The sequence below is a fragment of the Antrostomus carolinensis genome, unplaced genomic scaffold, assembly GCF_000700745.2.
Source record: "Antrostomus carolinensis isolate BGI_N321 unplaced genomic scaffold, ASM70074v2 scaffold13626, whole genome shotgun sequence".
Taxonomy (NCBI): domain Eukaryota; kingdom Metazoa; phylum Chordata; class Aves; order Caprimulgiformes; family Caprimulgidae; genus Antrostomus; species Antrostomus carolinensis.
This window is the reverse complement of record NW_010321242.1, coordinates 23,956-35,520: the sequence shown is the minus strand read 5'-3', so window position 1 is coordinate 35,520 and position 11,565 is coordinate 23,956. Positions and strand designations below refer to the sequence as shown.

The 11,565-nt window shown below is 45.6% G+C and overlaps 1 protein-coding gene across 1 annotated transcript in view; it reads right to left on the bottom strand.

Moving 5' to 3' along the window:
• Nucleotides 1–11,565, bottom strand: part of LOC104526421 (mitogen-activated protein kinase kinase kinase kinase 4-like) — a gene marked incomplete at both ends in the record, with an annotated part of 62,816 nt that overhangs the window by 31,160 nt on the left and 20,091 nt on the right. The window contains one exon of the mRNA XM_010169868.1: nucleotides 2,540–2,596. Within this exon, the coding sequence (XP_010168170.1) occupies nucleotides 2,540–2,596 (57 nt within the window). The remainder of the gene's footprint in view (nucleotides 1–2,539; nucleotides 2,597–11,565) is intronic.

Below are 11,565 nucleotides of genomic sequence, written 5' to 3'. Positions count from 1 at the left end.
GCATTGGCTTCAACCACCCCATCTGTTCTGCACTACAAGACCAGCAGCGCAGTCCCTGTCCAGACGGATCAGCTCAGGATGCCAGCAGTAATCCCATTTCTTGCAGTGATGTGGCTCACCCCAAGCACTCTGGGAATCTGCACTGAGGTGTCTGAAGGTAAAACTGCAGCTGCCAGCCCCACGCTGCCACTGCACACAGCCATCCATGGGCTGCTGTGCTGACAGCAATCAGGGTTTACCATAACACATCAGGCTGTCAGATGCGGTGGCTGAGGAGAGGACAACCCCAGGGCACAGCAGATGGCTACAAGAGGAAGAACTGGCAGCTACTGGCAGCGACCGCCTGAGTCACTCCTGCACAACATCTCGCAGAGGCACTGCAGAGGGCCGGGAGGAGACCAGTGACAGAGAGGAGGATTGCATCCAGGTCTGCCAGCCTCTGCCCAAGCAGCGGGAACACAGCCAACCCCGCATTAAAAAAGTGGAAATAACAGCAGAAAGCCTTGCACTCACCCTGCACTAAGGTCAGAAAGCAGAAACACTCAAGTAGAGCTGAACTGGATTTGTTCGGGGTTTAGTGAGGGAAGAGCACCAGGGAAAACCCCTCCAGGTGGCTGCACCAACACGCTCACCACTCACCTCCCAAACTGTCACAACTGCTTTCACATTAAGTGACTCAACATGAAAACAGCATGATCTGTTATCATTGCTCCTCAGGCAATGGGACAGGTTCCCCAGTATGATGGTGGCTCTCTAGCCTGCAAGGAAGCAGCAAATCAGACCCCAACACATGGTTTTTGTTCCCAGAATCATTCAAGTCTACCAATGTGAATTCCTGAAGTTGGACCACAAGGTTGTCCTCCATTTAAATTTTGTTTCCAAGCAAACAGGCATTACTTGAGGCTACAGTTTGTTGCTTATATACAAAGGAGACTGTGTTATGTATAGCAAAGGGAAGGAAATCTTTCCAAGGTTCCCTTCCTGCAGTTTTTGCTTCAATTGTTTCATCAAGGAAGGGACTGTCGCTGGTGCTAACAGGACAGCCCACAAGTGACATCTCTGGCCAGCCCTCGCGCACTGCTTACCCAGTCAAGCACGAAAGCAGTCCCTACAGGAGCTCTGGATCACTTCTGAGTCCCTGCCAGGATCTGTCCTATCAGCTCCTCTGTCAAAGCAGGGAGGTGCCCTGATTTCAGGAATCTGTCTCCAACACAGACCCCGCCCTTCTCCCTTCCAAAATCTAGCAGCCTCATGTTTGGTGACTGCCATTATTTAAAGCCAAAGCATCTGGTGATATATGTACCTACAGATCGAAAAGCAAAAATCCCACCAATCTAATGTAGCGCTCATTTAAAAAATGCACCCTCCTCTGTGCACAGAGAAGAGCAAAACTGGTAATTCAACCACATGTGCACATTTCACAAGGTAGCAGCCATAGCCAAACCAGCCCTTAGATATGCTTTGTAAACGCATTACAGTAGAATCTAAGTCCAAAACATCAACGTGCAATTCAGACCACTTGCTGCTGAGGGCTGGATTCCTACACCATCAGCAGAGGGAACTGTCCTGGACCTTCTCTGTATGACAAGGCTCATGCAGACACCAACTTGTTCTGCTGTCTTCCAAGACAATCAAATGACATACGAAAACACAGGCAAGGCTTGCTTGTGCTTGCCCAAAACACCACGTGTCAATCTACCACTGGCAGACTTGGCCCTGTTCTTTATTTCAGGAGATAACCCTTCCACAATATTGCAAGAGGACTCTCATTTTATCTTGGAGTCGTGTACTCCGTATCTACATTGCCAGAGACGCAGAATGGGGAGCTTGTCTTCAGTGGGATTAGGTGTATCCTACCAAACCACTGACTTCCAGTAAACCTGAGAAGAAGTAGGGAGTCTCCTCAACCTTTCTGAGGCTCAGGCTAACAGGGTCTCAAGGAGGCAAACTGCTTTGCTACTGCTTTTAAAAGGAGAAACAAAAAACAATACCTGGCAACTTTTTCAACACCCTGTTCCAGCACTGACACCACTTTATAAATGTGAGCAGGGACAGTGCCAATTAAACTGTCTCCTTCTCTCATCTGTCAAATAACAATAAAGAAAAGCTACATTCGCATTTCTAACATGTCCCTGCTTGCTAGCTGTCAGCGTAGCTGCTCTGAGGAATGGCTGGCACACGAGGGGAGAGGATGTGATGAAACACAGCAGGGGCAGCACAGAGCTACAGGAAATCTTTTACTTGCTATCTCTGGAAACAGATAATCAACTAGAAATAAGCAGGAAGAGAGTTCTCTTTGTTATTATAGACCATCAAAATATATATTCCCCTATTGCTCTGTCACCATTGGTCAGTTAAAACTGAAAAATCTGGTTGTATTAACACCTCTCAGTACTTTATAAAACACAAACCAGTGCTCAGCAACCATAATTTATACCACTGTATTGTCTTTTATAAGTTATCCATCTTCTCACGATCTGATTATTTATTTTAACTTGCACCTTGATAACAACTTTTTTATTTTTGGTTTTCCACTCACCTCAGTAACATTCATCACTTTGATTGCTGCTAGCTGCCCAGTCTTAACATGGCGACCCTGTTAAAATAACAACAGACTGTAAGTAAAACATGGATGCAAACAATGTATACAGCAACAAATCAGTCATTTAACAACTGGGCTGGAGTACTTGCTTTCAATCACATACCAACAACTTTTCAGTGACACAAAACTACCAAGGGAAGCTTGGTGATGTGTTATCAGACTCATACCTTTACCACACTCTAAACTTAACTGAGTTACCTTTGCAGGGGTTGAATTTCCCCCTTTAGCACAAAGCAAGCAGCAATGCTGGGAGATCTCTGCTGCCAGAGAGCACAATGTCTCCATCCAACTCCTGTTCAACAGCTGTTGCCACCCCTCAGACCTCCTCTTCTAGGAAATCTCAGCACCCAGGATGACCTAACCAGAGCAAGCTTCTTGTCCCGCAATCCAGAACTGATGCGTGCTGGGGAAGCAAGGTGCTGGGTAGCTGGCACTGTCCTCACCTCCCCACCCCACATGTTCTGGCTCACCACAGGGTAAAGAGAAAACTCCAGGTTTCAGCACATCAATCTGGCAACCTGTATGTGGCTGCCAAGGAACTAAACCTGTATGTATTCTTGTTTGTTTGTTTTTTGTTTTTTTTTTTACCCCCCAGAAAAGGCTTTTTACTGTGAAATGCTTCATTTTGAAAATTTTTACTGCAGCTGAGTTAACTACATCTCAGCTACCTCCTAAAAAAGGATGCAGAGGCTTTGTATTTAAGCTGTAAGATTCTATGGTGGTGGGTAGGAACTCTCCTAGGGCTTTGACTGCATGTGTGCCTACATACAGACACACACTACACTAGTGGAATACCCACACCCCACAATCATTATTAAGCAATAGATAACTGGTAATTTTAGACCAGGTAAGTGGTTAGTTTTGAAAACAAAGCTAGGAAAAGGGAGGCAATAGGGAATAAAGCTATTAAAAGAGCAAACATGATACAGAGACTCACAAAATGTGGTTCACAAGAATGTATGTTAGAAACAACGAGGAATCTTGCTGTGAATTGCAGTTTCTTGGCTTGGTTAGATCAAATTGCTCAGCAGATGCCATAGTTGCAGTGTTTTGCCATGATAACCAACACTAATCTGATATTGGAGAATAATGCCAAAAGATTCATCTGAACAATGGATGGGCTACGTGTCCTAATTCCTCACTTCCATCAGATGTTCAGAAATGGGTTTGATGCTTTGAGATTGCAATTTTGTTTCTGAAATAGTAGTGCCTGCAAAGCTGTACATCAAAATAATTAACTGACATCAGTTAATTAAGCCGTAGGAAATCAGGAAATCAAATATCAAATGCTGCAGTTTGCAGACAAAATGATTTGCAGGTGCAATTTACACCTGCAAAATTAAAAGCTAGGCTGATGTCATTTTAAAACCCAGGTCCTATCTGCACAAAATTGCATATGACTGTTATTTCTAAGACTAAGTCATTTTGCATCAAAGAAAAATGATTCCTCATTCTCAGGTGATATGTCACAGTCATGTTTTCTTCTACAGAAATCTAAATCCAGCTGAGTTTTTGTATATTTGTAAGTGTCCTCCTTCCATGGAAGCATTCCTGGGATTGCAAAGCTTTTTCTCATAAACTAGACTGATAGGATTTACACACTATCACAGACCTCAGGAGGAAGACAAATGGGACACACCCTCACCAGACCCACACCACAGACACCACCATAGCTGAGTGCAGGTGGGCAGTGATGAGTGGGAGCCCAACAGATGCTGGTGTTTGGTCAGCACCCATCCCAGCTGACGTCAATCCTGGTTAGCGAGCTTTCTCTGTACAGCTATGGCTCCTTTGTTGGAGGCCATTGTTAGCAAATGTTTCCAGGCATTGAATGTCTTGGCAATACAGCTAGAGAGGGCCTTCCACAAAATACAGTCGTGCTAGACATGCTGGCACCTTGATTTATCTCCAGAGTTTGTCTGGAGTCAAGTACACTGATAATTCCATGTCTCTGACTACCACACATAGCAGGTGACCAGCCCATCGAAACAGTGAGTCTCTCCTGGGCTGCTGTACGTTCTGCAAAGGACGATGTTAAGAATCAACATTGATTTACATAATTACACTGAAGCATGGAGATGTACTTCTCTGCTGAAAAAATAAACCAATCAATACTAGGCTAGCATTGCACCTGATATTGAATAGTTTTAAGAATATAAGGAAGGGGAAAAGGCTTGGCATTCAGTTTTGATTTCTGTCCTGTGGCAGAATTACACAGCACACACCATAATTTCTCCTTAGCTCTGACATCATCCCAACATACACTAATAAAACCTTCCCTTTATATATCACCGAAGGAAAAGGTTCAATCAGTGGAGACAAAAGAATCAAAGAATGCTGGAGACATCCTAAATTTTATTGCCTCTCCTCCCCAGACCTTCTCTGTCTATTCAGGTAGTTATGAAAAAAAGTGGCAGAAGCAAAGCCACCCAACAGCTCACCCCAACACCAGCAGTCTCCATAAGCAATGGTTGCACACTGGCACCCTACTGAACTCAGCACTACCACCCAAAAAAGTGAGTGTGCTATTGCAAGACTCCACACTAAGAGGGCTGAAGGCTTCAGAAGACACACGTGTTCATGTGGCAAAGAACCATCAATGTCCATGCAGCTTATCTAAGCAGGGCAATGTGCTCCATATGACACTTGCTTTAACACCCAGATGACGACCGTGCTGACAATCAGAACAGAAATCACAGGTTTCTCTCCTTTACATTGGTTTTTCAAACTGTTTCGAGTTCATTTTCCTTGACATCTCTAAAAGCAGTAAACATCCTGAACCCAGCCCTGGGCTTCTTGTTAACATACTGAGACTAGTGCCTACAAAAGGAAAGGTTTCAGGGCCTGGCCCCTTATTTTTTCATTTATCAATAAATCTCAGAGGTTAGCCAGAGTTCATGGGAACTCGCACATTGCTACTTTTGCTGAAGCCACAAGGTTGAGCACGTTTGAATTGTTTTGAGAAAGGTGGTGGTGTGATTTTTGTTTAACGCTCCTAGAAGCAACTGGCTGTTTTAACTGTTTCTCAACCAAATGAGATCAACAGATGCACTGACTTCCAGTGACGAAACCCAAAAAAGTTCACCCTTTCTGATTTAACCCAAAACCGGAGGAAGAACAAGGGCCACTGCCCTCCCAGCCTCTGTGCAATCTGCTGCTGCCCATCCTCTCCAGATCATTGATCATAAGAGAATCAGCCTGCTGTGATTCAAGATCCTCCATTGCACATTTCCTCAGAAACCGGGCAGTGGGCAGGAATGGTCTGTTGGGCCCATTTCCCTAGTAAAAGGTTTAATCTTTCACCCAAATACTCAGTTTGAGAGCAGGTTTCAACTCGGGAGAATGCAGCCAAAACATCCAAGAGCCATCTGCAAGTCATCCATGTCCCCAACCATGAATATAGCATTAAACACTATCAAGCTCATACAGAGCTTAGACTTGAACAATTCTGAAACTCAGTGTCTTTCTAAAATTGAAGTTCTTGCCTACATTTTTATGAGGTATCCAAGCTGGAAGAAATTATCCCATTAGCTTTCAGTCCAGCTAAGTTCCTTGTCTCCTCCAGAAAATATTTCCGCACAAGTTCTGCTGCAGCTGCCAGTTAGTCACTGCAGTAACATTCAGCAAACCTGAAGCCAGCACACACATTTTTCAAATCTGCTCACTGCAGCCACACTTGTGGAAGATCCTTTATGCCAAAGATCTGGTTCTGATGAGCTCCAACCATGCATTATTTCTGCAGGGAGATATATGTGGAATAGGACAGATCACTCAGTGTTATTTCTGTTGGGTATGTATTTATCTTTTTAGCTCAATTAGATAAAGGAACCGCTTATCTATGCCCTCTACTGAGGGTCAAGACATATTTTTCTATTTACATCAAACAAGCCTATCAGCATTAGCGGTCAAGCTCTTAGCTGATAAGGGGGCTTTACATGAATTAAGTATATTTACAAAAAGATACATTCAGTCATGTACGACACCTTTTCCTATTAGGTAGTCCAAACAAAAATTGTGGTCAGTCCCTGGCTTGGGCCGTGATTACAACCAGAGACCCCAGGTGCCAGTGACACACACCTGAGACTGTACAGCTGTGGGGCGCACACAGAGAGCTTGGCCTGACAGCTTCCCTCCCAGATCCTGCACAGCTCTCTCTTCCTAGGGGTGGCAAACAACTCCCATCAGCTTCTCTCCCTGCTTGCCATCCCACAGATGTGAAGTGGACAATTGCATGTCCAGACAACACAACCAGCTGTCCTGTTAGGCTGGTGCGCACCGATCCAAAGCAGCCTGCGGCAGTCCCATCACACGCTTCCTTTTTGGCACCAGGCGCTCATTAATATCCACGTGTTTCTGGGTCTGTCTGATGTAGTTGTCCCCATTTAACTGCAGCAGGAAAAAGCGCACGTGAACGGCAGGGACTGTCTGCTGCAGGATACCAAGGCAGCACAAAAATGGTGGTTTTGACTATGCAAAAGTCCCCATCTGTGTCCACATTCTGTCTGCAATCAGAAGCACAACCTCACTTTTATCTCCCTTAAGAAGCAGCGGTTTTGGTGACGCTGTGAAGTACCTATGTGTAGGGATACCTCCCAGATGCCAGAAGCCTTGGACCCTTGCCAATCTGCACCTTTGTGCCCACACAGAAGGCAGTTTCACATCGAACACACTCTGCCATTGGGCACGCACATGTGCAGTGCCCTTCGGCTGTGCACAGACACAAACAGCTGACAACATCTGGACGAGGCTGCGGAACTCCCAAGTGACCCTTCACAGCACTGCCTGCCGGTGTAATCCAGAAAGCTGGTAGATACCACAAACTTAACTCCTGAGGCTTCCTCTGGACATTGAAGGTTTGTATTTGAAAGCAAGATCTGGCTGTTGCAGATGGAAGACTTTCAAGGCCAGAGGACTTTCTCACCCAGAAGCATTTATTATGGGGTAACTGATGTAGGCTGTGGCCACCTGCCCTCTAGGAGCGGGGTGAAGCCACAGCTGTTTTGCTGCAAGCTCTTACTGAAAGTGAACTTCAACAAGCAGGTTTCCTGCTCAAAAGCCATTTATGAACTTTGAACATCTCGGGTAAATCAGTGTGTGGCCCTGCAGTTGCTGGTAGACCGCCAGCTCAGCCTTCTGTGCCCTGAAGGACGAGACCCCACCCTTTTGCCCCTCTCCTCTCCACCCTTTCCATCCTGGTAACACAAGGAAAGCCTTCAAGAGACTCTGCATCGAATGAACAATGCTCTGCACAGGGATCCAGGAAACCCGATGTGCTATTCCACATGACCTTAACAAAGTCATGATCTTTCTGCTTCCCTTTCCACCACACAAGGCTTTTCTACTGAGACCCAGCTCTTTAGAAGAGATGAGCAATGTTTGCTACTGCCAGCCTCAGACCAGCCTGGGAACACCAGCTTTGCCTGCTCACGCAGCAGGCAACCAAGGGCAGCCTCCCACGCAGCTGTAGCACACTCCCCAGAGCATGCCAATGGGTTTATGGGTTTGCGTGGCAGGGAGGAGGACCCCAAGAACATAAAACTTCCAGATACACTACTCCTGCACTGCAGTTTGGACACTGCTGCTGTTTTACAGCATAGGGCTGTTCACAATGGACATCCTGCTGTCCCCTGGGGTCTTGACCAATGTAAACAAGTGGCCAGGGTTTGCACATCAGGGGCTGTAGTGTTTTGGTGCTGAGAAGTGTCACCCAAGAAGACAGTTTAGAGGAGAGCTCTATCAGGAAGACCAGTCTATAATCCTTGCCTCAGCAACTGATACCATGTGAGACAACCCACTGTAGTCATGGTTGGAGTTCTTCAGCTAAAAATACAGCAGTAATGCAAAACTTGAAATGGGACAGGAACAAATTCCAAGGAAGAAGTTAAGAGTTTGGAAGCATATAGCTTGTTTTTGTTAGTTAATGGTCTGAGGCACAGCTCAGGGTCAGTCATGCACTGAATACTAGCACGAAAGTTCAGAAATTACCCATTTCATTGTAAACTATGACATGTAACCCACATCAACTCTGATAGTTTAAAAACAAAACAAATAGAAAACCCACAAAACTCCCAACCCACCACAACACATATCAGCCTTGGACAGATAACTACCAGTTTCAGAAAGTCTTTTTTTTTTTTTTTTTTTTTAAACCCCCATGAAGAATTCAGGACATCAGCCAGGTGGGAATGTGGCTAGAATTTTGATCACAGCTTCATGCTTTTAATCATGCAACTCAGGCTGCAGAAAGCCTACTTTGACTGACATTATAAAGTTTTGGTGGCACTTCTGTCATGTTGTCTCCAGTTGTCTGTTGTTATTTTGGGGCTGTAAATCAAATAATTGTATTTCCCTATAGCATTTCTTCTCCTCTTTGTGATACTGGGAGATGCTGAGATTTGGAAGCCAGGGCCTTGTTCCAGGTCACCTCTAGAGCAGCCCTCAGCTCCATCTCCCAGCTAGAGCACACTCCTCTCCTGTGAGTGACTGCTTTCATGCCAGCAGTGCAGGATGCAGGGACTTCCGTAAAACCACAACCCAGCCGCGTTGCCTAAATGCTGACCATGTGGATGCAACACGTGTACCCTTTCACCCCCACATTTGGCAGCCAATTTCCAGTCAGTCCTAGGTCTTACCCAGACAGACTTGGCCAGCATAGCCAAATGTTGCATTTCCCCTTCCCTGTCCTCCATAAACACCCTCTTTCAACAGCAACTGGATAGCTTTCTCTGCCATTAACTCCATGCTATTGAGAGGAAGAGCACACAGCAGACTGCAGCATCAGAATGAGCTCCCAAGGTTACTGCTTCAGCAACATAAAGGCTCTCCGTTGCCCTCAGACTATCCAACATCACACATCACCAGTCCTTACATTGTAATGGGACTGCTCGATTGACTTAGATTTAACATCGCCTTCAGAACTGACCACTGACATTTTCCTACCAGGGAAGGCAAAGTGTGTCACCTAAATGCAACAAAATATGATCACCCTTGACCACAGCTGGTCAGAGTGGTGAACAACTTAAATATCAATACACTGTAAATAATCAAGACATGCTCTTCAAGGTTTATGGTTGGGTTTTTTCCCTCCTATATGCTAATTTCCACTCTATGACATATGTTCCAAGAAGCCAGCCAAGACTTACCACTTTCAGTATAGAACATACTATGAAGTCAAACACCATTTAGCATGCCCCAGAATTCAGGATGTAAAACATTAACAGTAAAATCTAATGTGTCTGCATGTAGACATATAAAGAATGAAAGTTAATTAATAACACTCAATGGTACCAGATCAAACAACCTTGATCTCTGGAGGACAAGGACAGTCTTTCATCCCTACTGCAAGTGTCTGTACCACAGCCCTCATAAACTGTAAAACCCAAGAGGCACCAGAAGCAGTTTTTCTGTCAAGTTTGGGTTTTTTTTATCCTTTCAGTTCCTATTTCCTCCCATTGTAAAAGTGGAAATGCAGATTGTTTGCTTTGCCTGATGTTTGTCTGTGTCTGACTGCAGACCAGTGGGAAAAGAAAATGAAACAAAGGAAGAGATTCAAGCCCTTTCACAAACACATATTTGAGTACCTACATTCTTGCAGTATCAGTATGTTCAGTTGATCAGATTAGCACCTTTATGCAAAACACAAACCACTCAAGGCTACTGCATACTTGTTTAAGACTGGACTAGAGACTGATCCTTTGGGATTTTGAAATCTGCTCCCAGAGGTCATTCATGTTGCTATTAGCGAGATCAAGCAAAGCACTAAGCACTTTTGAAAATACCACGCTAGTCACAATATGAGGAAAAGAGTTTTGTCCTCTACTTATTTGAAATGGGCAGTGTCTGTGGCAGGATACCCCATGTAATCTTCTGCAGCTCCATGCTCATTTGGAGGAATCTGGAAAGTACCCACTTCTACAGTTTCTCCGTACTCAGCTAACATGCAGACATGATGTTTTAGATACTTCAGGAGGGTCTAAGGGGAAGACAAACAGTCTGAAGCTCTAGTTGTCCTCTGTTCAGAAAGTCATCCAGGTGCTTGACTTTAGAGATAACCTCAAGGCCCCTGAACTCCCCTGGCTTCTCATCACACACCCAAAGCAATGCAAGCACTTTGCCAAGTGGCCTGGATGGGAGCTGCTACCAGCAGGGAAAGAAAAGAAGTGGCTTGGGGCTGTGCATGGGTTAAGAGAGAAACTTGGAGAGCAGCACAGCGAAGGGAAGGAGAGGTCTGAGAAGCAGGCTGTGCAGTTATCCCCTTTTCCTCACACTCCATTTATTGGAAAGTAAAACCTGATTTCTTTGAGCCTAAATTCCAGTATTTGCACAAACAACAGTTTCAGCAGCCTTGCCATTCACCCTGGTCTTCAGCATTTGCCGTGCCTCTTAACATCTGCTAAAACACGCTGTTGGGTTTCCAGCCCCAGACACCCCACCGTGGCTTGCTACCCCTGCCAGGGGTGCGGAGGCTGCGCAGACACCGGCAGGTTTCTTCTTCCAGTGGGTGTCCTGCCTGGGGCATGCCTGGGCTGCTGGGTCTGCAGGGAGGCTGCCCAGTGCGGGACAGGGGGGATGCAGGACAGGGGGGCGTTCACAGCCCCGTGACTCCTCTTGCTGCGTGCAGGATGGCTGCAGTAGCCTTGGCACAGAGCCAGTCCCGCTCAACACCTGGGGAGCCCAGCAATGACTTATGACAACCGAGGTCTGCCGTGCTGAAAGTCTGTTCATCCAAAAGAAATAAACAGTTTAGGAAAAAAGCCTCAGCCTTAGGAAGGCTCTCAGTGGGCAGACCAGGGTTTGTTGAGAAGCTAAGTCTAGGGAGAGGTACAAATCCCTCCACCCCAGTGAATTTTCACTGCCTGACTCATGTGCATCCGTTTACAGAAATACAGGGCACTAGAGAAAATCTACACACAGCACATCTCTGCTGGATGAAGTCACGAGCAGTTAAATGTGTCCCGTCGGCC